This window comes from Schistosoma mansoni (genome assembly GCF_000237925.1).
Source record: "Schistosoma mansoni, WGS project CABG00000000 data, chromosome 1 unplaced supercontig 0010, strain Puerto Rico, whole genome shotgun sequence".
NCBI lineage: Eukaryota > Metazoa > Platyhelminthes > Trematoda > Strigeidida > Schistosomatidae > Schistosoma > Schistosoma mansoni.
The window spans coordinates 310749-338655 of NW_017385987.1; the positions used below are offsets into that span (position 1 = coordinate 310749).

The 27907-nt window shown below is 28.7% G+C and overlaps 2 protein-coding genes across 2 annotated transcripts; both read right to left on the minus strand.

Moving 5' to 3' along the window:
• Positions 1-303: 303 nt before the first annotated feature.
• On the minus strand, positions 304-27579 carry Smp_168070 (tumor necrosis factor receptor related; the record flags this gene model as incomplete). Its single annotated transcript, XM_018791933.1, has 8 exons — positions 304-326; positions 1723-1827; positions 2944-3045; positions 3431-3871; positions 22689-22894; positions 25362-25504; positions 25857-26063; positions 27577-27579. The coding sequence occupies 8 exons, from the start codon at positions 27577-27579 to the stop codon at positions 304-306; spliced, it is 1230 nt and encodes a 409-aa protein (XP_018644843.1).
• On the minus strand, positions 12903-13172 carry Smp_188320 (hypothetical protein; the record flags this gene model as incomplete). The annotated part of the gene is made up of 1 exon (XM_018791934.1): positions 12903-13172. One exon carries the CDS (start codon positions 13170-13172, stop codon positions 12903-12905), a length of 270 nt encoding a protein of 89 aa, XP_018644844.1.
• Positions 27580-27907: the final 328 nt, after the last annotated feature.

Here is a 27907-nt window from a genome sequence, read left to right on the forward strand (position 1 = left end):
AAAGTGTACATGTATATGTGTTCAGTAAAATTATTTGTAATTTGTACAGAAAAAATTGTAATATGTAAGAAACAATAAGGAATTCAACCTAATTAATAAGTAATATATGCTATCATTTTATGTTTTATTATGATTATTTTTCTCTCATTTTATATATATGAAAAGAAGCAAAACAGAAAATAAACGGGGGAATAGAGCATATTAAAAAACAAAACACTTATTGTTTAGATCTTAATATGAAATGGATTTTAATAATGTAAGGCTATTCATTATGTACAAAATGTTCCAATAAATGGTATCCAGTTAACTTTGAATATTATCTTCACCTATTTTGTCAAGATATTTTTAAAAAAAAGTGAGAACAGGTAAGCAATTGTATAAAGATTCTTTAAATAACTATAGTTTATAATCAAATAAGCAATATGAATAAGAAAAGAGAATAATAATAACCATGGTTATTGTTTGTAATATTGATTACATGAAATTGGAAACTTATAATAAAAGCAATAGAACATTGAACACAAATGTCAAAGATTGATCACCGGCTTACTTAATAAACAATTTGTATAAAGAATTTATTAATTTCTAACATTCTTTGTATATATTTTTCTTATTATTTCATATACCGTATAACTATTGTTTAAAATATACTGTTCTAATTTAAATATATTTCCGGTGTAAAAGATAAACCATTTGTATTTTATACAAATTAAACTATTTGGATTCTTGTTTACATTGTTGAAGTTAACACTTAAACATGTTTGTTTGTTTTTTCTTATTAGAGAAAACATGATCAGATAAGCAATTGATTAAATGTTTCAACAAAAAAAGATGTTGAACATTTAACAAATAGAAAGTTAAACATAATATACAGAAATGAAACCATGAAAATATCATAATGTATAACATGGATATATTTGTTTAAACAAACATAAAAAAAGGAGTAAGAATGGGTATTTCTTGCCTTTTTTCAACTTATTATTAGTGCTTTATTGTGATTTTCTTTTTTGCTTTTCTTCTCTTTTTCTTTTTTGCTTTTCTTTTCTTTTTTTGAAATGCATTAAATCATCAATATAAAAATCTTCAATAATTCACTGGTTTTAATAATTTTTTTTAAAGTTAAATAGCAAATAGATGATTTATTGAAGGTTCTTTTTCTTCAATAATAATGAAATATGATTGAATTGAAAAGTATTAAAAAAGATCTTAGAATTGGACAACTGAATATTGATCCTTTCATTCTTTTAAAATGAATATTATATTTAGATATAAGATAAAAAGAGTAATTTATGAAAGGCTATCATTACTATTGACTTAGATTAAAAGAACTTATTTTAATAAAACAAATTAAATACTTTTTTTTTCTTTATTCAATGTTAATCTCTAATTTATATTTAAGAATAAATAATTTGAATTAATTTTCTATTTGAAAATTTTCTTTGGATTTTATTGATTTTGTTTTAGTTTTATATTCTTCATTTGATTGATTAATAGTTTTTTTTGATTTTATTATTCCAATTTGTTGTTGAATTAAAGCGACAAGATCTGGACTATTAAGTTTTTGTAAAGAATTCATTAGTTGACCTAAATTCACTGTATTTTGTAGGCACATATATTGAAACATTGAAACGGTCATTGTTAAGTTATTCTTATTATTATTATTATTATTATTATTATTATTATTAGTGATTGGTTGTATTGTATTAGAATTATCTTGATTACATTGTTTTAAATGAGATTCAGCAGTTGTTTGAGCTTCCATAGTAGCTGATAATAAGTCTGATGTTATTTCTGAAGGTAATTGATCAAATTTGCTTGTTTCTAAATCTAAAATGGATGGAGGTAAGAATAATATCAATAATAATAATAGACCATTAAATTGCAAAAGGTTTGTTGTGTTTGTAAATAAACAAGATGCACCAAAAGAAATAATTTTGATCAAGACATGACATCAGTCTGTAAGGAAACTGACTATTAGACTGAGTTGTGTGTGTGCAGACAGACTAGGTGGTTGTGGTCGACGTAATTATCATAACTAATGATTGGGGACTCTGAGTGAAATAGCTCAAAATCAATTGGAGTGGTCCAGGTTCATTCACTCATTTTATTCTCTGAGATCGGAAGTCTACCAATGTTTTTACTACACTAATTTATATTTTCCTCTTGAATGGTATCTCGTATTTCAAATAGTTTGTATTACCACTAGTTCTCTCACTTGCTTTACTACTGTGGGATCTGCGCTCACAATTTCATCTTATTGTTCTAATAGATTGTATGAACTTGAACCGTTGTGCACATGTACCATGTTCTGCGTTAAGTGTAACTGACCTTGCAGTACTTTAAATATATTCGTTTTGAATTGTTTCTTATTTTTGACTTTTCTTGATTTTGTTCACTACTTCACCATTTTCTCTTGAACTATGTTCTATATGTTTGGTTTTCAACGTATTTTTACTTTTCATCTAGTCAGTTATTCTTTTTTTAAATATCATTGTGCTATTATGAAATCTATTAGATCAAATCAATAAATATTTTCCTATATATTAAATTTTCTACTTGTTTTTACTGGTCGGTAGGATGTATTTTACAATCTTTCTAAGGTATATATCATGAGAAATATTCGGAGTATACTTTTTATTCATATGGAAGTTTATGCATGTGGTCCTCTGTTTTAATTCCTTTTTCAAAAAAATAAACATATCTATCGGTTAAGTGCTCTGGCGCGAGACCGGTAGGTCCTGGGTTCGAAACTCGCGAGGCGGGATCGTGGATGCGCACTGTTGAGGAGTCCCACAGTAGAACGAAACGGCTGTTTAGTGCTTCCAGGTTTTCCATGGTGGTCTAGCTTCAGTTGACTCATGATCTCAACTATATAAAATATCTGTATACATCAAATTATTACTTTTTAAAAAAAAAATCATAGTGAAATCTAATACTACTTACCCAGCATACTAGCCAGTTCTTGCCATCCATGTTGAGATAAACGATAACAAATAACTCCTAGTATATTCATTGGGATCACTGTTATTGGTTGTTCAAAATTATCTAAAATATGTGTATAAATAAATATAATTAATAAATAATCATTTAACATGAGAGTGATTGAAAGGAAGAAAGAGATAAACCAAAGAAATTCTTGATTATATTCAATTAGATACTAGTTACATAAATAAGTTGTCCTACTTTTAGCGATTGTAGAATTTGGTCAGTTTCAATTACGAGCTAAGCTGAGGAGTCTTATACTAGGACGAAAAGACCGTCTATTGCTTCCAGGTTTTCAGTAGCGGTTTAGTTAAGATCATTTCATGATTTCAATTTCATGATTTAATCTTCACAAATCTCCCCAGAATAATAAAGATTATTATTGATTTAAAAAAATATATAGATGAATAGGATAAAAATAAAAAATTACTAAGGAATAATAACTTACTAAATGAGCTGTTCGAATGATCTAATTTTCCAAGTAATGGTGCTTTCTCATGACCATAAATAATATCATTAAATTGAAGTTGATTGTTAATATCGTTATCGGGTGTTGAATCAGCAATGTTATTAAGTTCATTTGCAGACTGAGGTGAATGATTTGGTAAATGAGCACTATTATTTACGAAACCTGATGAAATTCTTCGATGTTGTAAATGATTATTATCCAGACAAGATGTTCTATCTAATAAATCAGTTTTGTTACTATTGTACGAATCAGCTAATTTGGCATTTTTTGACGCTTCTCTTTGTCGCCATAATTTGTATACAACATAACATAATAATGAAATAATTATTAAACCCATGATGGAACAATAAATTGGCAACATTTGATTGGATTTGTTATTATTGTCTGATATATCCGATTCTTGATCGTATGCTGAATAGTCTATTATGTGAAAACATAGATTAATTATTTAATTAACATCAATTCTAGAATATTCAATGATAAGACATCGAAATCATAACTGTATTGTTATTATCGAAAATCTATGTGATTCATATGAAAAAATAACTATGAAAGTAATAATTATTTTAAGATAGGTAGAATGTTTCTTCTTAACTGTTCACTGCTACTATTGGTGACAATCTCTTTACATAAGTAGTAATTTATCATGAAGCAAAGAAAGCAAGTATCTCATTTATTTTAACAAATTTTAAGTGAAGATCCCAAGAAGTAATCATCGTTGTAACGTATGTGGAAAAGTTATATAACCTGAGATTAACTTTCGTTTTACATTTTTTAGAAAGTTGCGTTTTCCTGAAGGTCACTTGATGACACTATTTATAGCTTTTAAGTAAATCAGTGTACTTGGAACTATTCTTTTGTAGAATTTATTTGTATTCCATCACTTGTTCATCCTAATTAATTCATCTTAATAATGTTATAAAGATAAGGATACTATGATGATTACTTAATTTGAAGGTAAATTTCGTGTCAGAATCAGGGGAGCAATGAATAGTGATCTCTTCTTGATCAAGTTTATGAATGGTTGAATTCACTCGTGTTTTAAGTAAAACATTCATTACTGATGTTGTCGGGTGGTGTCTATGTGATTGAAGTTACAAAGGTGAATACCGTTTAAAGAGTAGCATACTGGGGTGCATCCCAAATCCAGTGTTTACCAATTTTCAATGAATGCCCAATTATTGCCTGTTTTTGATGCACACCAATCCAATGATATTACTTTCATCTAGCCTGATGGTTTGCTTGATAAAGTATTATTTATCGATAACAGTTACATCAACTTCAAGAAAACAAATTTTATTTGTTCAATATATTTAAAATGTCACATATTTCTTCTGTATTTTCAAACCAGGTTTTTATACGTTGTTTAAATTCTCGGTAGAAATATTTGTAGTGATCGAAAAAAAATAAATATCATCTTAGTTGTTATAACACTTTCATCGACTGTTTAGGTGTAAAGAAAAAAAACGAAAATATCTTATAAGTGCCAAATCAACCATTTACCAATGGATGATTACGCACATAAAGGTAATAACAATAAAATGGGCTTAAAATAAAATAACAATAATCTCTTTCAACAATCTGTATAGTATTTTACTGTCAAGTATAGTGTGCACAGAAATGTTGGGAGATATTTCTTCTATGTATTTGTTTTGATGAGTGGTTTTTCGTTTGCACTAGTAAATTATTTGACTGTATAGTTTATGGTGTGAATAAACTGTTACACAGATACATTTAGTAAGTAATAATTTGTATCTGTATCTTTAAAATCGTAGATGCACTGTACTGTTCAATACTATCAGAGAATCAGAGTTCCAAATACTTTTCATTTCATTGACATCATGCATCGGTCTAAGTTAGACCACCATTGAAAACCTGGAGGCACTGGATGGCTTTATTGATGATCTGACAAAGATTGGTTTATGATTTCAAATTGTAAACTTCTCATCGATAGAGTTCAACGAGAATAATCAATCAAATAAAATTAGATGGATTATTATTAAATTGATCAGTGTGAGAATATCCTAATATTTACTTTCAATAGATAAGAGGATTACTTATTAACATCACAATAAATTATTATCAAGATAATAGTCATTTATCAAAAGACAATATAACTATTTATTATTACTAATATACATTTATTTACAGGTAACTTGATTGTGAATAAATTAATAATGATGAGAAAGAAAAAAGTTATTTTGTTTTACTAAACAAGCTGATAATAAACCATAAAACAAGAATAACAAATGTTTATACTTCAATGGCGTGATACAATACATTTATTGAGTTTTTACTTCTCTTATTAATTACTATAGAACAACATATCTAACAAACACATAATGTATACGGCGTGTAAACGAATAGAGAACAAAACCTAACACACACAGGATAAAGAGATAAGTCAGTATATTCAGAAAAGAATTAATCATTTCTTTGTGTTTATAGAAAACATTATTCTTCATACCGGATATTATTTTGTTGTAAGTAATGAATAAAATGGTGATAATAATGATGATAAACAAAGTAGGTAAACAAAGCAACAACGATAAATAAGTGAGTGAATGAAAATTTATAAACTTTTGGATAAAAAATTAAAGAAAAAAATTTTTTTAAAAACGAAATGAATGAGTCAATTTTATATAATTTACACTAGACACATGTATAAGTCATAGTTCATAGTCCAATATTAACTTGTATATGAAACAATTCAATTGCTTGGTCGGTTTATTTAGTCATATTTCTCACGGATAGGCATAAAGTAGGTTAAAGGTTAAATTTAAAAGATACGTATATACATATATATTGGAATCTAGAAATTTATTATTAATAGTATCTATATCTTTTATGATGTGAAAGATTACATAAAACGGAAAAAAGGTTTATATATGATTGGTATGAAAATGATGATGACTGTTTTCTTTTGAGAAAATGAACACAAATTTTCAAGTCAGTAAACTGTTCCCACAGATGATGTCAAGGAGACCTAAAGTATACAACCTCTTGTACTGTAGTTATATTTTAGGTAAATGAAAACGTTATGAATATAATAGTGACTGGTAGAATTCAGTCATATCATCAACTGAGTAGTCATTGGTAAACAAACGGACTGGACAACTCCTTTGTTGTTGTTTTATACTCCTCAATGGTAGCAACTTGTGATTTTACATTGGATTAGATTCAAAAACTCCAGGTTTTATGGTGAACATCAAATAACTACACTACTTAGTTAGAATTTAATAGTTTATATATTTTTAATCTCGCTTACAACATAACACAGGTAGATGATCATTCGATGCCTCAAACCTGATGTAGTGAAACATCACTAGTCATGATATTTTTAATATGATTCTGTTAAGTAATCTTGAGTTGATTCATCGGTTAGTTTACTACAAAACCAAAATATATTTTATTGGTTGTTCTTTTGTCTCCTGAAATCCGTTCATACTAATTAATTTGTTGTTTTAATGTTTAATCGTCACCTAACCATCTCATATTACATGAGATCTATCAATCTTACAAACATAAAAAGACTATACTTCTCTATTGTATCACTTTCTCTTTTAATATATCGTTGTTATAAATAATGACCTCAATTCATCTTTTAGAAAACAAATAGAAACAGGTTGAGTTATATTAGGGTTGATTATTCAATTTAAATTTTTTCATGTTTCAGGTTAATCACTAATCCGTTTTTATTTTTTGTTTTGCTTCTATTATTATTACTACTACTACTACTACTACTAATTTTAGACTTCAAAGTTATTAATTTGGTCTATCGGTTAAGTACTCTGGCGCGAGACTGGTAGGTCCTCGGTTCGAATCTCGCGAGGTGAGGTTGTGGATGCGCACTGCTGAGGAGTCCCACAATAGAACGAAACGGTCGACCAGTGCTTCCAGGTTTTCCATGGTGGTCTAGCTTCAATTGATGCACTCTTTCAACTATGAAAATACTGAATCTCCACAAAAAAAACCCATTCTGATAATTTGAAATTTCTCAATATGGAACTCAAAGTGATATTTATCAAACTTTTTTTAAAGAAGTATTAACATACAAAATAGATAATCTAATATGTATATGTACTTCTCATCTCATTTAAATTGAGTCTTGTTATTTTAACTATTACATATCTCAAGTTAACAAACTTTTTTTTGAACTATTTCAAAGACTTGTTCTTTGCATATTCAACAAGCTTTTCAGTTTTTATTTATGTCTATGTTATTGTTAAGTTTATATTTTTAGTATATGAATTGTTCTTTGTAGATTGTAAAATAACCTACAAATTGTTTTTTTTTTAAAAAAAAATATATGAACATACTTATCAAATAGGATGTTTGAAATAATTAACGATAATAATACATGTGTCCTCCTTAATGGATAGATTTTTACTGCTTAGAGTTACAGTTGAATGTATTGTGACTGAGTAGTAGCAGTCAGTAATAGGCACCTGATATCACCATATATGTGTTATATGTGTATGATAAAATAAGCACTAGGTGTAGAATATCCTAATCCAATCATTGTAAAAGGTAAACATTTTAATGTGATATGAATTTATTTTGGTATTACTAAAGTTACTTGTAGATTATGTACAATCTGATTATTGTTAATACAATAAAATAGTTATCATTATTATTGTGTTGTATAACAGGATGTTATTTTCGTTGAAGATTTCATTTTAAACCGTGATTTATATCATCCTTTTTGTTTTTCATTCAGTATGATGGGTTACACTACTTTGGATACGTTCAAAATAGACATTTGTAAATAAAATCAACTTGTAATCGCGCATAAAAATATAAATGATTTGATCATTAGATTAATTTTTTAAGCTCAACCTCTGAAGAGATAATGGGTACATAGTGTTCAGAAGTCCCAAATTATAATGAAAGTTATGTAATGCTTATTATCTATAGATATTTTTTCTGATGATATTTATTCACGACGAAAATCATCTTCAACTCAGAAATTGTACTTTTAAAGGAGTACATATTTACAATATTTACGCTATAGTACTTTTTTGACTGCCATATAATATTGGTAGGGATAACATTAATATCCTTATCACGAAAATGCACTGATAGAAAATAGTATTATAGACCTTATATATATAGACCTACTTATTTGTTTAAAAAATTATTCCTATATTACATTGACTACATTACAGAGTTAGAATGACTTCATTATCTCTCATATATTGGTTGGATAATTACAAAGAGATAGCATTGTATACATACATGCCGAATCGGTATGATCAAAGTTTATTATCTATATATATCTCTCTATGCTACAATTTTCATGAATAAAATTACTATTATTTTGTATGTTATTATCAATAATTTGATATTGAAATATGTACATTATCTTTGTAATGAAGTGTTTATGTGTTTAATAAATAAAAATGTAATGTCCGCCTATAAGTGATTGTTTATTCATTGGACAAATGTTACAAACCATCGGGTTGATTTCTATTGCAATAAATTGATTTCATGACCTTGAAAGTTTAACCATATTACAATGATTATAACAAAACTGAATAGCAAATACAATAAAAACAGTATAATTTTGTCAAGAATATACCTAATTTACATTTGGGTTGGAATGTTTTTGATATGTTTACAAACTGATGATTATTTATAAAAATTAATGTAACCGTGAAAAAAAGATAAACAATACTGTAGATGAAGAGTTTTCATTCAATGACCTTTGATGTTGTAATATTTTACACCTTATAATGTTACTTGACACATGATTACATGGTAAATCCACAATTATTTATGTTTGTGAACAGAAGTTAGTTAACATTAAAATATCTTGACAGTTAGAATTGAATAGTTTTCAGTTAAAGTATGAATTACAGTAAACAAAAGAGTAGTTACCAGAATTCAAATCAAACAAACTATTGGAGATACGAATTGTTGAATAGCACTTGTGATTTTTGTTTTATTTTGAAATCATGTAAACATTGTTAAAAATTGCCTAATGCAAATGTATACTACTTACGAGTAGTTGTATTTTTCGGTATCATTTAAATACCGGTATATAGATTATTTTGAGATTCAGTATTGAAAAGTTAAGAAATGTAAATTATTACTTGAACAGAATATTCTACTGAAGCAGAAAATTGTTCAGTCATCTGAATCTTTTCTTTATTATTGTCAAGTCTAATTATTTTAAATACAAATAAGTTGAAGCTAACAGTTTACCAATAACAGCTTAACAATTAATTTTCTACAGATCATTTATGTCTATATTTAAAAAAAAGAACTATTAGTTAGTACATGCGTTTACATAAGTTGAAATCTTCCTTTGTATAACTGTTATGATAATGAACATTAGAATTTCTAGCTTTTCCTATTGTTAAGTTAATCAATTTGAACCAATCCAACAGAAATTGGTAGCTAATCTCTTGAGATGGAGATGAAATTGTCAGCACAAATCCCATAGTAGTAAAGCATGTAAGAGAATTAGTGGTAATAGAAACTTTTTGAAATACGAGATACCATTCAAGAGGAAAATATAAATTAGTGTAGTGAAAACATTGGTAGACTTCCGATCTCAGAGAATAAAATGAGTGAATGAACCTGGACCACTCCAATTGATTTTGAGCTATTTCACTCAGAGTCCCCAATCATTAGTTATGATAATTACGTCGACCACAACTACGTAGTCTGTCTGCACACACACAGCTCAGTCTAATAGTCAGTTTCCTTACAGACTGATGTCATGTCTTGATCTCCACACTCTAGTTCACTTCCAACCTACTCCTACAACACCCATCGTTACGTGTCCAGGTTGTCGGTAGATGGGATTCTATTAAACATGTTCTAAGCATCTCAGTCGATAGAGATTCACTACCTCATCACCCAGTTTTCTATCGTTCCCTAGTATTCTGTGTCTCACTTCAGAATGGTAAACCTAATGGTCCTTAAATACACGAGTAATGGGTCGAAGTCACGTACGACTGAATACTAGTAACCTGTGAATATCCTCTATTTTCAAAGTCCATGTTTCACATGCAGAAATTAACATCATCTTCATTATTGTTTGCATAGATTACAATATCAATGTAACTTGTAAAATAAATAATCACAGAAAGTATTCCTCCATTAAATACTATTTAGTAGTCATATCATGAATTCTTTCATATCTTTCCTCATTATATGAAAATTGTCAATATCTAATAATAGTATTCATAATCATATAAACCGCTTTCACAAACAAAACACACATGTATATTGTTGATTGTTAAAAAAAGTACACAAAAGAGACAATCCATTTCATGAACAAAACATAAAATTTTCCATTATAAAGTAACAGTTTGGATAATATACTCGATCGATAAAAACCTTATTTACTTTTTTTAATTCCGTTGTATACATTGTTATTTTTCATTTCATATGATTATAAATATATATAATTGTATAATGGAATCATTTGTCACTTTCAACATCGAAAATGTTATCATCATGTTACTGTTCTTTTCATCTCTTTCCGTAGATTTACATTTTTTTCTCTTCTATTGTCGGCCTTTTTGAAGAATCCTAAATTAAAACATATTACCATTCGACTATATATTACGAAGTAATACTCCTTATGTAAAGCCAACTAAACAAAAAATGTATATATTTAAGTAAAAATTATATTTTATATTTATGAAATTGGTTCAACATTAATTCCAAGTTTTGTTGCTTTATTTTTTTTTGGCACAGTAATTTGTCGGTATATTGATTGTTTGTTTGTTTGAAAAATTAACTTATCAATATTAAGGGAGTTTTCTGTGGAGATATCAATATTAAAGTAGAAATAGTTATTGTACACTGATTTCAATCTATCACTTCAATAAATCAATACAGTTAATGTAATGAATTGATTATTTAAGTAATTGACTTTGTTTTTCATGTTAAATAACTGTGAAACTGTTGTTTTGTAATAAACACTAATGGTTCTTATAATGTAACTTTTAATTTTTTTGTGTTGAATTATATTATAAACAATTTGACGCTAACAAAAAAGTGTTGTATTGTAGCCTCATTAATTATTAACGTTATTTATTTATGTAGGGGTTAATTTCACTTTGCTTAATCTATACAAAATATAGGTTGTGTAAAAAATATACTAAGCATTCATTAGTACTGTATTTGGAGTCAGTATATTTCTAACTGTGGATGCTTCAAAAGTTATTTAACTTCTTAAACATACTATCCCAGATCAAGGCTCTGATTTGTTAGTCTCTAACAGTAGAAAAAACACCATTATTTTCTTGTTAGTCAAACTTTAATGGATGAGGTATAGAGTATATTCATAGAGTATGGTGAGTCTCCTGTGTTCTATACTGGTGTATCTGAAATCAGTTCGATAATTCTTCATATGTATTAGTGAAATATAGTCAGCATATGAGGTACCAAAAACTGTTAATATTTAATGACCAATGTGCATATTCACTTTAGTGATGACTAACAAAATGCTTCTGAAATATGTTCTGAAAAAAAATATTTCAATAACTGGTTGACTGCTAAGACAGAATTTGTGGGTATATATTTGTGTTCCAGTGGTTTCACTAATACGTAGTCTTTATCATTGAATCCATCTACAACTGACTGTTGCGACTGAATGGTATCACTTATTCAGCTAAAGTTTCTGACGAACTCATTATACATAAATGTTGACATTCATTATTACAATTAATGGATATTATTCGAATTTAACAAATTCCAGTCAAATATCTTATTTGTATAGGTAATTTAAGGGGATTTATCTAATAGTAAAAGAATTTGCTGTTAACAATCAAATAATGATTTTATCGTAGTAACTATCATTTTTAATGTGATTTTCATCATAGACTTAGGTTTTCCGGAGAATCATTGAAAATTGCATGAGATGAAATAATTATTTTCCTACATCAAGAACATTCAAGTCAAGGTTTTGGGAACAGTTTATTAATTTCCCTGGTAGATATTCATGTTTTATTATAAACAGACTGGAGTTTGAAATGTTAATCATTGGATTCAAATTGACTGATCTAATACTGTATCACATTTATCAAAAGATATAAAAGTTCTGAGTTTTGATACTGTTTAGGGTCATGGGCATGTACTATGTAAAGGTCTTAACGATGATAAACATATGTAGCTAGCACTGCTTGAATTTCGACAGGGTTTCAAATATTATCAGTACATATTACTTAAATAATCATCAAAATATCCATATAGAAAGAAAGAAGTAAAGCATAAAATTCTTAGATGAAGTTTTGTTCTCTGAGCTGAATGGTTTAGTCATGGAGCTCTCATTTTTCTTCTGAATAATATCATCCGTACGAAATTCGCCCTGTAGTTTGTTTTGATGATGTTCTCCAAAAGAACAATGAAAGCTCCACGACAAAACCATCCAGGTCAGAGAACAAAATCTCACCTAAACCATTCACCTAAGCTACAAATCTTCTCCACTATCTCATAAAACTCTTAGATAGTTATTTTTAAGTGAAGAAAAGACAACAATATACTTACCATCAATACGAAATACTGTTTGTATATGCATTGGATATGTTCTATTCTCTAATTGATCAGATGATGATCTTGGTAGTAAAGTTTGCCAATTTAAAACTTTCATTTCATTTTCATCGAATTTATCGTATTCTTTCGAGTTTTTAACATATAATTCAGATGGTCTTATTGTTGTATCTGATACTATAACATTATTTGTTACTGGTAAGGGTGCCATTTAAAATTTGTAACCAAATAGTGTGTTCTCTTTTTCTTTAAAAATTAAATTTATTAAACATCCAAAAATCGAATAAAATTATGTAAATTAAGCGGTGATTAGTTTATTTATCAATGGAATTGACTTTGAATCATGTGTATTGGAAAAGTAAATAAATATCACTTTGATAATTTAATATCTTATGCTTGAAGATGGTAAGATAGACATATGTTCATACGACATAACAATTTGAAACTGTATGCATGAGCCATATATCTTTACCCCCTTTTTTTTAAAAAAAACATACCTGTCTGTACTTACAAAGTCATATGGCCACGTGTATCATTTATTATTGGGTTACTTTTTCACATGGTTAAAACACAACAATACCATGTGAAATAAGACAACATTTTGAAAATATACGGATAAGAAACACAAAAATGTTTGTTTTTTTTATTTACTTTATCGTCATGAAAAAAAAAACGGTCTTTGTTTGGTAATTTTTACGAGGCCGAAATGATTTTTTTTAAAAAGTGTCTGTCACACTTTAATTCTAAAAAAAATAGGTAAATTATGGTACTCTCACTAAACTGTGTTTAAAATACTTTAGTTGATGCACACTAGTAACTTAGATATCCCGGTTTTAACGTTTTGATTAAAATTATTTAGAATACAAGTTGGTAAACATTTCCAAACACATTCATTAACAAAGTGACTTTAATTGTACTTTTCATAATAAGTGAATAAAAATTTATTTCCCAGATTTTATCGTTATACGCATATAATTCCAGTACAAATGAAACCTCAGATAACAACTCTGATTATAAGGCTAAAAACATAAAATTTAGCTAAGAAATCTCTTTTGAACCAATTTACTGTCAAGCTGAATTTTATGTTTTGTAGAATAAACACAGTCGGAGTTCTGACGAGGAGCCATGACCAATAGAGTTCAGTTGTGGCAAGTGGAAGGAAGGCATTCATTAGAGATAATGGGAGAGAATCGCATAATGTCTCAGATTGATTGAAAATAGACTTGTACATATTCGGACCTCAGCTCCATTGTTTCTAGGTTTAGCGTTCTCATACGATAATGAAGGTCTTGGTTTCGGCCCTTAATTTCAGGGTCGTCAGTGTGCATTACTGTGGTGTCTCATACTAGGACGAGATGACACTTCAGTGCTTCCTGGTTTCAATGGTGCTCTAACTTAGATTGGTTTAGGATCTTAGTGAATAATCATGTTCAAAAGTAATCTTCATCACAAACTAACATCAGTTGCATAAATGTTTCATCCTTGTTTTGAGGTTGGTACTTGCCAATAAGATATTGCTGTAATTTTGAGGGAGGCGATGTTTGGTGTCGGATTAGAACCCATATCAACCAGCTTAACAGTTTAATAATTTACCGTCGAATTAATCGATCTGTAACTGACCTCCTGTAGGACTGAGTTATTTACAATTGATTGGTAACTGAGTAGTAATCGACCTCATGTTTCTCTAGTGGTCCTACCATATAACACCTCAACATTAGTCCACAAGAGGTCGAGTCATTTAGACTAGCAGTCACACTTCAATTCGATCAAGAGAATTCAATCAGGATTTCAGAACTAGACATGCGTGACATTGATTACTACTCAGGGATCAACTAACTGTACTCTTAATTCGTATTAAAAAATTAATTACAAATTAATCAGATTTAATTAATTAATTCCATCAATTTTTAAAACCTTACAAAATTTATTTTGAGTAGTTACACCACATCAAATTGTATAAATTTCTGTGTTCGAGAAAATTTCTACACTCCTTTAAGTCGACATGACCATCAACAGTGTAGTTGAATTCGTCATATTTTATTGAGTTGGATAACCAAAGATTGTCTTCACTATCCCATGATTCCAAACATTTTAAATTACCAATATATTGAATATTTGAAACCACATTAATAAGCCTATCATTTCCTAATATTTTCATTACCATAGAAAACAAATATGTCAATAGTTTTATGAAATTCTTATCACTTAGCAATACACTACTCAATGTGAAGGTTACATTCTGAGGTCAAACTTGTGGGAATAATGTATCTCAATAATTAAAACTCCTAAAGCTTGAGTAAAGAGAACCCCACTCACATAGTAAAATACACTCTTCAAAGGACCCATATTAGTTACAGAAGTCATAAGACATTTTATTACGATGGTCAAATGGGATATCCAATTGTATTCGTGAATCAACTCGATCCTATCTATCACACCATTATTCACTTCGTTTTATGAAACTCTTGTCAGTGATTTAAACAATTCTATAAACTGTCTTTTGATAACTTTACAAATATAACATTGATTGTTTCAATGTAACATGAATATTTCAGCTCCTAAATTTACTAAATGCGTAAAATTGTTGATTCTGATTACCAAATGTATACATTTGAAGGCTTTAGAAAGTTAATGTATAGTTTCATAGTTATGGAGTGTAAAATTCTCTTTTTTTTTAAAAAAAAACAATTTTGTCTAATATATTTTCAAACAAAATTGAACTTAGTTTCTGATCTATAACTGATAAGTAAGAAAGAAATTCTGTCTATCTACAATAATATAAAATTCTACTGTTGGGAATCATTAGTTTACACAACACACATAAATGTACAACATCAGTTTCAATTTCATCTTCATCAGCCCTTACTCTAATATACAGTAATGTTTATATGGATATATGAAAAGCATCAAACCAATCATGACGGTTTATGAGTCAATAAATTAGAGGATAAAGTGAATTCATGGCGTTTCGTATGCTTTAATTCTTTTGCATACGTAATGACTTGTACAAATGAATAAAATATATTACAAATGTAATTTTATGCATTGTATATATTAAAATCCCTCAGTACACTAACAACACAAGGATTACAAATACTTTCCATTTTTATACAAATTCAATTTATAGTTGAAATAATTGAACAGGAGAGAGATAGATCGTGACGTAACCGAGTACAACAAAAATGCAAATTGTAATGAACAGAATGACGAAAGTGCTAGTAATTACCAAAAAACAATAACCAAATAATAATAATGATATATTCAAAGAGGATATGAGTAAATAGATATAGTTAAATGTTTAAATTGACAAGGGATCATAAAAGTAAGTAGTTAATAACATCGTCAACTTTATCGTCATTTCCTGTTGTTATAGTCGTTACACTTCATTGATAACAACACCTATCTCTTTATCTCTATAAACAAGAACTTAAAACAAACAGTTTCTACCTACATGTATTCTTTGTAATATTGTCAAGTGTAGGTACCATATATACGTGTATACAGAAACTTTTAGCCTTAATTTAGTAAATTATTGCGATAAAGTGAAAATGGGAGCGAAAATTACTTTCAACCTGTATCCACTTTTCTTAAAGAATAAATAAGAATAAGCTATGTCAATGTATATGTTTGTGTTGTATACTTACATTGTTTTTGTTTTGCGTTCTTTTTCGCTTCTTTCTCTTTAGTTTATCGCTGTTCTCTTCATTATCATTCCCGTTATTGTTATTATCATTATCATTAGTGTAGTTCAGACGTAAATGGAAACAATCAAAACGAAATAAATAAATTTACATTCGATAAATTCATTCTTTTGATGCTCAATCTCATCAATCATTAATTTTTTACATTGTTCATCAATGTAAACAGTAATATTACAAATAATATAAACTATACATGTACAACTAAATTAGTAATTCTGTTTTGATACTTTATGTGTACATATATAGGTATAATATATATAGATGTTTTTGATAAATGTGTAGTTTGTTTGTATATTTGTGACGTCGACTAGTAACGTTTAATTACTACTCGTTCACATATTTGTCTATACAGCGTAATAATGTCGATAGTGTTTTTTTGTAATAAGGGTATACAGAGAAAATTGTGATATATACATATGAAATCAAAAGGAAACTTCAACTGAAAAACAAAACTATATACAAATTAATGTTCTAGCTATACAGTATTAGTTCATAAATTATGGTTAGATGTATGGGAAGCAATGAATTCATAGTAGTACTACTGGTTTACGAAGCCTTAAACGACTTATCAAAAGACTATACATATATATTTTTTTTTATATAGTTGAGATCATGAGTTAATTGAAGCTAGACCACCATGGAAAACCTGGAAGCACTGGACGACCGTTTCGTCCTATTGTGGGACTCCTCATCAGTGCGCATTCACGATCCCGCCTCGCGGGATTCAATAGACTTCATGATCTCAACTACATAAAATTACTAAAATCTCCACGAGACCCGCTCCTGATATATATATATATATATATATATATATATATATATGTTGGAAAAGTTTCATCTCGCTCAACATCTAAATACTTTTACAGTAAAACAGTTAAGAGGGGATTAAACGATAAAAAACTGGACATTAAGCGTGAAGGTGACGCTTTCATAGCTCACTCCACCTGTTTCAATATGTGCAAACGGGTGGCATTACAATGATTCTCACATAAATACAATGGCTTAAATCGGAGTTCTCAAACTTGGATTTAGTAAGTAAGTTATATGATACATATCATTTTTATAATCGTATAAAATTTTGTCTTTGTTTATACCACGAATTATCTAAAGTTGGACAGTGTCTAGTTCTCTCGGAAACCAATGTAAAACAACTCTTTTGGAGAGTTTGTTTGTAGTTATAACTCAATGGAATTAAACTCTTTGAAATACCTGAAAGTTATAAGTTCACATTAAATAAAAGTTTAAGACTGTGATAAAACAGCTATTCAGTAATCTATCCGTTTGATCATTAACAAACTACCTACATTATTCATTTCTTAGCAGTTGTATCAAAAAATTTACGTTTATTCCGCTTATTTCAATTGGAAAAGTTCATGCAAATTATATTTGATCCATTACTTGATCTTATGCAACATTTTCATTTTAGATTTTGTAAATATGTGTTACATATATATATATATATATATATATATATATATATATATATATATGGGTATACATACATGTTTGTTTCCTTTCATCCAAGGGACAAATAGACAGAGAAACACAAAGCTAAACATCGACAATCATTAGCATTACTAATAATATCAATGATAAAAATGGCCTACAAATTCTTTAAATTAGTCAATAAATAGGTGATCATTTCTTTTCCTAATTGAATTTTACTCCTGATTAGAACGTAAAATAATAATTTTTCTTAACAAAAAAACAACAACAATGGAAAGAAGATAACAGATAAGCGAACAAACAAACCTAAAATTACATCCGAACATTGTGAATAAGTGAAATTTAATCTGTTTCTATACTGGTCTTAATTAAAGACAATCTAAGATGGAGAACAGTGAATATGTCGGCTCCTGTTATGAGATATCACGAATTATATATATATATATATATATATATATATATATATATATATATATATATATATATATATATATGGGAATAATACATATGTTTATTATACTATGCATCTTAACCTCCTTCTCTCTTTATGATACAGATAAGGGCGTATTTATCATTTTAATCTATTTCTAAGCAAATAATTCATCACGAAAACATTTTGCGGCGAGGTAAAGAAAAATAAAATAATGGAAGAAATATAGAAAAAAATTTCCACACGGTGTGGACGGAACATAAAAAAACCCATCTTTTTATTTAGGAGAAATGGATAGTTCAATGAATGTAGTACCAGTGGAAAGTTATTTATGCATAGATATATTTAGATACATATGGTCCATTTCAATAAATGTTTTGAATTATAGTTTAACAGTAAAAAAAGGACTTGACTTTTAAGTAATAGGTTGTAAATTTGATCTCCGTTTCACCTGTGTTGGTAGTTAGACAGTAGCAGTGGTAGTAGTACCTTTAACCATACGGCATTAATCTAAGATATAAAGAGGAGGTATACCAAACATGAAGTGGATTGGAGATACATTGAGGAAATCACCAAAACTGCATCACGGGGCAAGCCCTAACTTGCAATCCTGAAGAGAAGCGGAAAAGAGGAGGGCCAAAGAACATATTATACCGGGAAATAGAAGCAGATATGAAAAATGGGAAGGATTTCTCAGGACATGGTTGGATAGAGAGTACTGGTGGGCGGCCTATGCTCCTCCACTAATAGTAACAGGCGTAAGTAAGTAATACCGAACATGTGCTTGATCAGATGAAATAGACATAATGAATTATTTTGAATAAGTAGCTCTTGAGCACTCGTTAGTGTTTCATATTTCTCCAGATGATATCGGTTAGTGGTAAAAATTTTGTAGAAAATACTGGAATAACAATGAATATGCTAACAGTTTATTGCGAAATGGAATGAGGGTTTTCATATAGTTTTTTGCATATAGAACTAGGGAATTAAAGGGCATTCAGAGGGGCCCCAGATAAGGTTTCATCCTAGACTAAATTTTCAAGATATTATAAGAGATATCATACAAGGTTGAATTCAGTATTCTTTGGATCGTAGTTCAATGATCTAAGTGATCGAACTCAAGAGCTGAAGATTACATGTATACGTATGCATACTACATTTGATTACCAATATAATCCAAATAATTTTACGACAAAGGTAGAATTGAAATGAAATGATGAAAAACTGTTCGACTTTTATTCATCAACTATAACAAAGCAACATATATGAGTTTACTAATCACCAAATAAAAAAATGAAGATTCCCGAAACAAGTATTTTTACAAGGATGAAATAAGTTCCTTCATAGGAAGAAATAATGAATTTCCTATTATTTTAATTTGAAAATTGAAAGAAGTCTTTCACTTGTTTATCTCTTTCTCTCTACGCTTTCATAGTAATTTATCGATAATATTAATGATTTTAGTTCTTACTACTATTACTATTATCATCACTACTACCAATCATAATGCTACAGTAGTATTGTAAATCATTCATTTAAATAAGCGCCACTATCATCCTCCACCTTATGGAAATGTATTATTTCATTGAAGTAAAAAAGGAATTCGAAATTATTATTAACCTTCAATTTATATAAAATGAAAAATCGGATTTCTAAAGATTAGTTACCATTCTCTTTCTCTTATTGTTTTTTTTGTGTGTGTGTGTGTATTTTTTAAAACCATTTTTTAGTCTGAATAAAGAAAAATTTTTTTCTTATTTTTTCCTCTTTCATGTGTTTTCATTTCAATCTTATTGCTTAACCATAAATCTTGTCGGTTAAATTCTAGTAGCTTCTTTGATTTTGTCTACATAGTTAGATTTATATGCGTATGCATATATCATCCTTATTGTCTTATATACATATACATTGTTTTACTGTTCTAGAGTAAGTTCAATTTTTCAATCTTTGTTATTTATTTGAAATAATTTTGGCATAATATTCAAAGAATCCCCTTTTTTCTCATTGTAAGTGATTATTTTTTGATTTTATTATCGTATTTTTTTTTCTATATTTTTGTTGCCATAAGATTCATGAATAAATTTATAAGCACATAACATAATTGTATCTACATGTGTTTCCTATTTTTTTTTTGTAAAGACAGAGACAACACAACACACATACACCAATCCAAGTTCAAATATATATAAAGATATACATGAATTTATGACTTCATTTTGTCCAAATACACTTTGTTAAATGAATTTTAAGTAACTAACATACAAGACATACACTAAGCTAATAATCATCCATGTACACAAACGTACATACACATTATAGATAGATATATACACATTGAAGTATTCATTCATAGATATATAAAATGTCTATCTATGGATGTATAAAAATGCACTTAAATATTTTACGATGACTATTATTATTGTTAAACAAAAAGGAAATGGTTCCGGCTACACGGTCATTTGATGATTTATTTGATGGCGCATTAAGTGTATATGCGAAACTTCAAAGATTATTCCCCGACAAGATGATAATAATAATAATAATAATAATAAGGAATAATAAAAAACAACATCACTAACCGTAACAAGAATAAAAAGGTAAAAAAAAACAAAAAAAATAAACGAAATGAAAAACTGTAACAATTTCAAATAACGTAAAATTGTGTAAATAACCAACAGTTGACTAAAATGGGTAGAACATAAATTACATACATATACACGGTATATATACATTTATATATATTAAATTTATGTGCATCTTGTACACATAATTTAGAAGGAAATAATGGTCAATAATAAGCTTATATTAACGTTATTAAGAATTATTATGGCATTAACATGATTGTATGGTAAAGTAGCCATCACACAATGAGAAATAAATGAGGTAAAGAAAAAGTATTTTACAAAGGGTTTCTCCTTTTTTCACCAACTTACATCAAAGGTCATTTCTGATTTTTTCTTTATTATTTTGTTGTTGTTTTTCATGTTTTCTACCGTGTGTACACTCACCAATTATTCTTCCTCTCTCCCTTTCTCTTAAAGTACTTCCCTTCTTTAGTTTAATGATTTACTTCAAAGAACTTTCGAAAAACCGAAAATTTCTTTTTATGTTATAAGCCGTGAAAAAATATCTATATGTAATTACGTATAGATAGGAATGTCCGACAAAGTTCAAAGAAATTAAAGTGGTGGTCGGACTCAAACCTTCGACTTATGAATTATTGATTTGACATTGATTGCATGCTTAAAAACTTTTTCCCTCTGATCACGTTTATATATATATATATATTGTATAAAGTTATTCTTTCGTTTTATTCCTATTGAAATTTATAGAGTTGACAAATAAATGAGTTAACTAGTCATTAGAATTGATTAAACAGGAAACATATTTGATCAAGACGAAAGAGTTTCAATGAATATACTTCACGTTAATAATACATTCCATTTATCGAATATTACAAAACCAAGAACAATTGGCGCAACTATTTTGTTCTGACTTAAGATTACTAAAGAACAAGAAATCGTGATCATGTGGAGTGTGAAATATAAAGGTTTTGAGTCTCACAGTATTATAGTTATATGATTACCTATAGACTCATTAGAAATCCAAAATTTATTAACAATCAACTACACTAAGATATAATTTATAATGCAAAACAATTATTCCTAAAATGTTGTTTGATTCCTATGAATTATATTTAGTAGAATAATACAGATCTTGAACAAAATTTTTTCTAGTGAGAAGCTGTGACCACTGGAGCCCAGCATGTTTCGGGTAGAGATAGGTATCTACCTCAGACAATGGATGAATGGTTACGGAAGATCATGGATTTTGCATTCGCGCGAGAGACCGAAGGTCTTGGGTTCGAGTCCCGCATGCAGGATCGTGGGTGTGCACTTTTGAAGAGTCCCATGCTACAATAAAACGGCGATCGAGTGCTTCCAGGTTTTCAGTGGTGGTCTAGCTTACATCGACTCATGAATTCAATTGTTAAAATTTTTTCTGTTAACATAGTTAAATAAAATAAATCATGACATACTGTTTAACATTGGTTTTATCATTAACTTTATACTGAAATAAGGAAATAATAAATGTTTTTTACATGAGTTATTGTTATAAATTTTATATTAGATTATTTTTGTTATCTTACCGAAATACATTGACAATTCGTGTGTACAGTTGGGATTGTTTACTGGACAGCAAAGAGTGTCTGATGTTGATGAACATTCTTTCACTAAAATTTGATCTTTTCCACATGATTGACAAGGTATACACTTTACATTATCGATACTTTGTGCAGACCAGAAACCAGCTGGACATGATTGACATTGTGTATCCGAGTTCCAACCACATGCCCTTCAAGAAATGATGGTGATTATAAAAATAAAATAATAATAATAAGGATAAGAAACTATTTATGTGAAGATTGTCAAAAGTGAACTTAACTATGTAATCGGGAAAATAAATCGAATGGTACCAATTCGGTGAAATGTAGATATAAAACAACTTTACTTTAAGCTATTTGTTGAGCTAAGCTTAATTAATTATCGTTTTAATATCATCATTCCGCCAAAAGTTATTAAAGTAATCAAGAAAACACGTTTAACAACAGAATTCATTGGAATGTGCTGACTTCAACAAATTCCTGTATTATATTTTGCAGATTGTCTCAATTAAGACAATTCAGCTCTGTTAACCGAAATGTCTCAAAATTATGTAATCACTAAGTTGAATTAGACAGTTGATTAAATTTGAGTGTTGAGTTCTGTAAACTTTAATTATACCGTTAAACATCATCAGAATGAATTTAAGATAGAAATAAGCTGTTAAAACTTATTTATAAGTGACTGACAGGTTGTTCTTCCAACACTGGACTTATTGATACTTGCTATATGATTAGTTATATATTTATTTTAATTGTCTTCTTGTCTGACATCATAAATTAGATTTATTTCAGTTATATTTCTGATCGAGATCATGATTTGATCAACGCTAGACGATCACTGAAAACGTGGAAGCACTAGATCGCCGTTTCGTTCTAGTATGGGACCTCTCAGCATTGCGCATTCATAATCCTGAACGTGAGAATCGAACTCAGAACCTTCGGTCTCTTATTTGAACGCTTAACCTCTAGACCACTAGGCCGGTACCCATCAGTGCTTATGTCTAACTTCAACCAATTACTTATGTTTATTGATATCTGATTGAACTGAGTATTGCATTTTTAAAATTTCTCTGAAATTCTTTGAATAAATTTATATTATTTAAGGGAAAAAATTATATCTATAGTTTATATTTAATATATTGCTTAGAAAAACATTGAAACCTTCTCAAATAAACCATTCAGCTTAGAGAATGTAGTTCAATCAAAAATTGAGTTCATTATTAGATAACAAAAAAGAATTTAGTTGAAATGATAGTCACTAAAATAATTACAGAAAATATACCATTGATTATTGTAATGTGTTCTAAAGACATTTAAGTGATAATGTTTATAAATGTAAAAAAAATTTCAATTAAACCAATAGAGTTATTAGGTATCATTATCAAGTTTTGATTTGATAATTTCGAATGTATTAAGCATTGGGTAGATTGTTATAAATAAATAGTATATTTGTAATATTTCAATGAGTAGAAAAATTAGATTTTCTGATGTTTCGTAACTTAGTGTAAGCCACTTCTTCAGAGAATAAATAACCAATTAGCTTATACTAAGTTACGGGGAAATGTAAAAAAAATCTAAATTTTCTACTCATTGAGATATTACAAATATATTATTTTGATTTACAATAGAGTTAGTTTTATATTTAATTATTAATATTGTGTTATATATTAATAAGCTATATGGAATAGTTTACAAATTAGTTACCTTATGAACTATTCTGTGTTTTTTTCTCAAATGAAATGAAATGAAAATAATAATGTTAGAGAATGATTCTATTTGAAAGAGTTTGAATTCATTCATGTAAATGTTACGTTCACGTTTAAATCTTTCATTGATTTAATAATAAAATGTCCATAGTTTTAGTTGCTTAGGGATTAAACACATTTCTAAAATCTCGTAAAACCAATATATATATATATATTCAGTTTCGTAATCCATTTGAATGATTTTCAACTACAAAAGTCTTTATTTCATTTTTATACAATTCACATGATTTTCATATTCACATTACAATGAACTTGAATTACTGGTGTTTTTTGTTTTTTTTAAAAAGAAAACAACTTCATAGCACCTACTGATATCATTACAGCTGTTCATGAAATTCCTACTTTACATAACCATTTGTGTTTGGTTTTATCTATACATATGTATGTGTAGGTATATTTGATAGAAATAAAAAATAACATTGAACTATACATACATAAAAGGTACACAATGTAATAATGCTATTTAGTTTATTAAAGCCGACAGTGTATTTTGCGTAAAGCAAAACATTTCACATTTATTCACACATCACTATATTTGTAGATATTAATAATAATAATATCAATAAGTAATGAAACACGTAAAACTTTTTATATACGAAAAAGTAAATGAATTCTATATAGATCAAAGAAACATTAATGTAAGTATGTTTATATATACCGAAGTAGATGAATACAAAAATACAAGACAGTACATACAACGTTTTCGTCTTTTTATGTGAATGGGTAACGGTTATTAACAGTGAATTTCTGATTTCCATGCGTCTTGTATGGATTTTTATATAAAATACGTCTATACAATGAGCTGGTAGAGAATCTCGGTAGTTTTTTACTTTTACAAATCTATACTACTAGATAATAAATAAGTAGGATAACACTATTAACTTAAACTTACTGTACTATACCTTCACCAGGCTTGCAAACAGTGCATGGTTTACATGTTTGTTCCTTTTCTGACATATAGTATGGTTTTTCACATTGACATATTGTATCTGTTACGGGAGTGCATTCATTGCGTGTTTTCGCTAATGGATGGAGCTAAAAAGAGAGTATAAAAAATTAACATATAAGTTCTTGATATTCATTATTATAAAATAATCGTGGACTTATGACTGAGGATGATTAAGTTATTATTGTTTGTTCATATACTCCTTGATTTTGAATATTGGGTAGGGATCTTCACGTATGTACATCTACAACCTTATTCGATATGCTGTGCACATAAAGTGTAAGTATGAACTAGTACGTAGTTGATAAACTCGATAGAATAGAACTTCTCAGTAATAATGTGAATATAAAAATTTCTAGTGATGATTGAAATTTTAGTACAACAAGAAGTACTTAAACAAAAAGTACCTATGACCATTAATCTTATTATCTATTCACTAACCTCTTCACAACGTCGACACTGTAAACATTTTTTTGTTGCACTTCTAAAAGGCGAAAATTCAAAACCTGGTTTACATGGTCGGCATTGTGTATCTTCTGTATTTGAGCATAAACGTAACATACCATTGCCAGGTTCACATTTACGACAACAACGTGGTGTACCACGTACAGGAGATACAAATTCTTCCAATGGGTCGTCACAAGTTTCCTGAAATAAATAATACACAGATTTTAAATTTAATCACTAATGTTATGATAAATTAGAAAATAGTTGTATATTATTTGGTAAAAGCTCTTTTAAGAAGTGATACTAAGACTGATACATGAAAGATTGTAAAAACAAACATTGTACTAATTGTGATCCAGAATGAATAGACCTGATTCGACAACCACCAATTGATGTCACTGTATGATATTAATTAGACTTTGATATGAACAATCTTTACAGATACTCCATCTCCTAAAGTTATTATCACCACAAGAATCTACTGTGAACTCCTAAACCCTAGAATTCAATTAATTTTTCATCTTGAACTTAAAAATTTAGTTATGCTTATTTTAAGATTTAAAACTATTGAATTGAATAAATAATGTTCTAATGAAATTTACTTATGAACATTATTGAATGCTTACTAGGGTAATAAATAAACCTTACTCTTAATCTGGAAAAAATCATTTTCCTTACCTTCAACTAGGTATATATGATGAATTTAGACGCTAATCATATTCCTAAAGTGTTTTCACAAAATTCACTATCATATGAACGAGCCTTCATAATGTTGTTTCGATCACATGGTAGTTACTAAGTGCTTATAGTGTAAAGGGTTTCCACCCCAGATACAGAAAATCTGTAACATACAGTATACAAAACAAACCACGTCTGTTGTGAGATAGGAACTCACTGAAGACAATTGGTGATTGGTTGCTCAACTTCGTGGATCAGTTGAAGTTAGACATTAACACCGTTGGATGCCAGCTCGGTGGTCTATCGGTTAAGGGCTTCGGCTCGAGACTGGTAGGTCCTGGGTTCGAATCTCGCGAGAGCGGGTTCGTAGATGCGCACTGCTGAGGAGTCCCATAGTAGGACGAAACGGTCGTCCAGTGTTTCCAGGTTTTCGATGGTGGTCTAGCTTCAATTGACTCACGCTTTCAACCATGGAAAACTTAAATAAAGACAGTGGCATAACTAATTTCCCATACACCTCTCTGCCATCATAAAAATATATCTTTATATTTTGACTACTTACAAATTATAAGTAGGCAAACAAAATTCCATAACTTTGCAGCCTACATTAACAAATAACCAGCGTTTATTATAAATCAAAACTTTTATTCATTAATGGAAAAAGAGTGCACTAAGTTTAATGTATACATGGATATGTACTGATTTCTATAGTCAAATAACTTGTTACAAACAATTATGAACAAGTTTGTGATTTACAGTTGAGTAGAAGTAATTTATAACTCATTCACAATGACAAACTTTAATTCTAAGCATATTCAGATGAACTTTTGTGAATTTTCCCTGTCAAATCTTAATATTATGCAAATCATAACAGGATACATATATGAACAACATTGTTTTTTTCAGTAGATTATCATGATGCTTCAAATTGATTTAAATGGTAAAATTAATTAGATTAAGATTAGTAAAATACTACGAAGAATTATTTGATGTAATTGTTTGGTCATAAAATACATAACTGGTTGAATGAAACAACCATTAGTTACCGTCAATATATTAGCACAACTCTCATCGGTATAGGAAAAAAGATTTTAGCAAGAGTAAACACCAAAAAAAACGACTGGAATAGGATAGTACAATTTTGATGGAGTTTTGTTCTCTGAGTTGGATAGTTTGGTCGTGGAGCTTTCATTGTCCTTCTGAATGACATCATCAGCAAAACCTTCGGGTAGAAGTAGACGATGGAAGCTCCACGACCAAACCATCCAGCTCTAAGAACAAAACTCCATCAAAATTATCCACCTGAGCTACAAATCTTCACCGTCTCAAAAGACATAGTACAATGTTCAATAGTTTTGCTGTGGTAA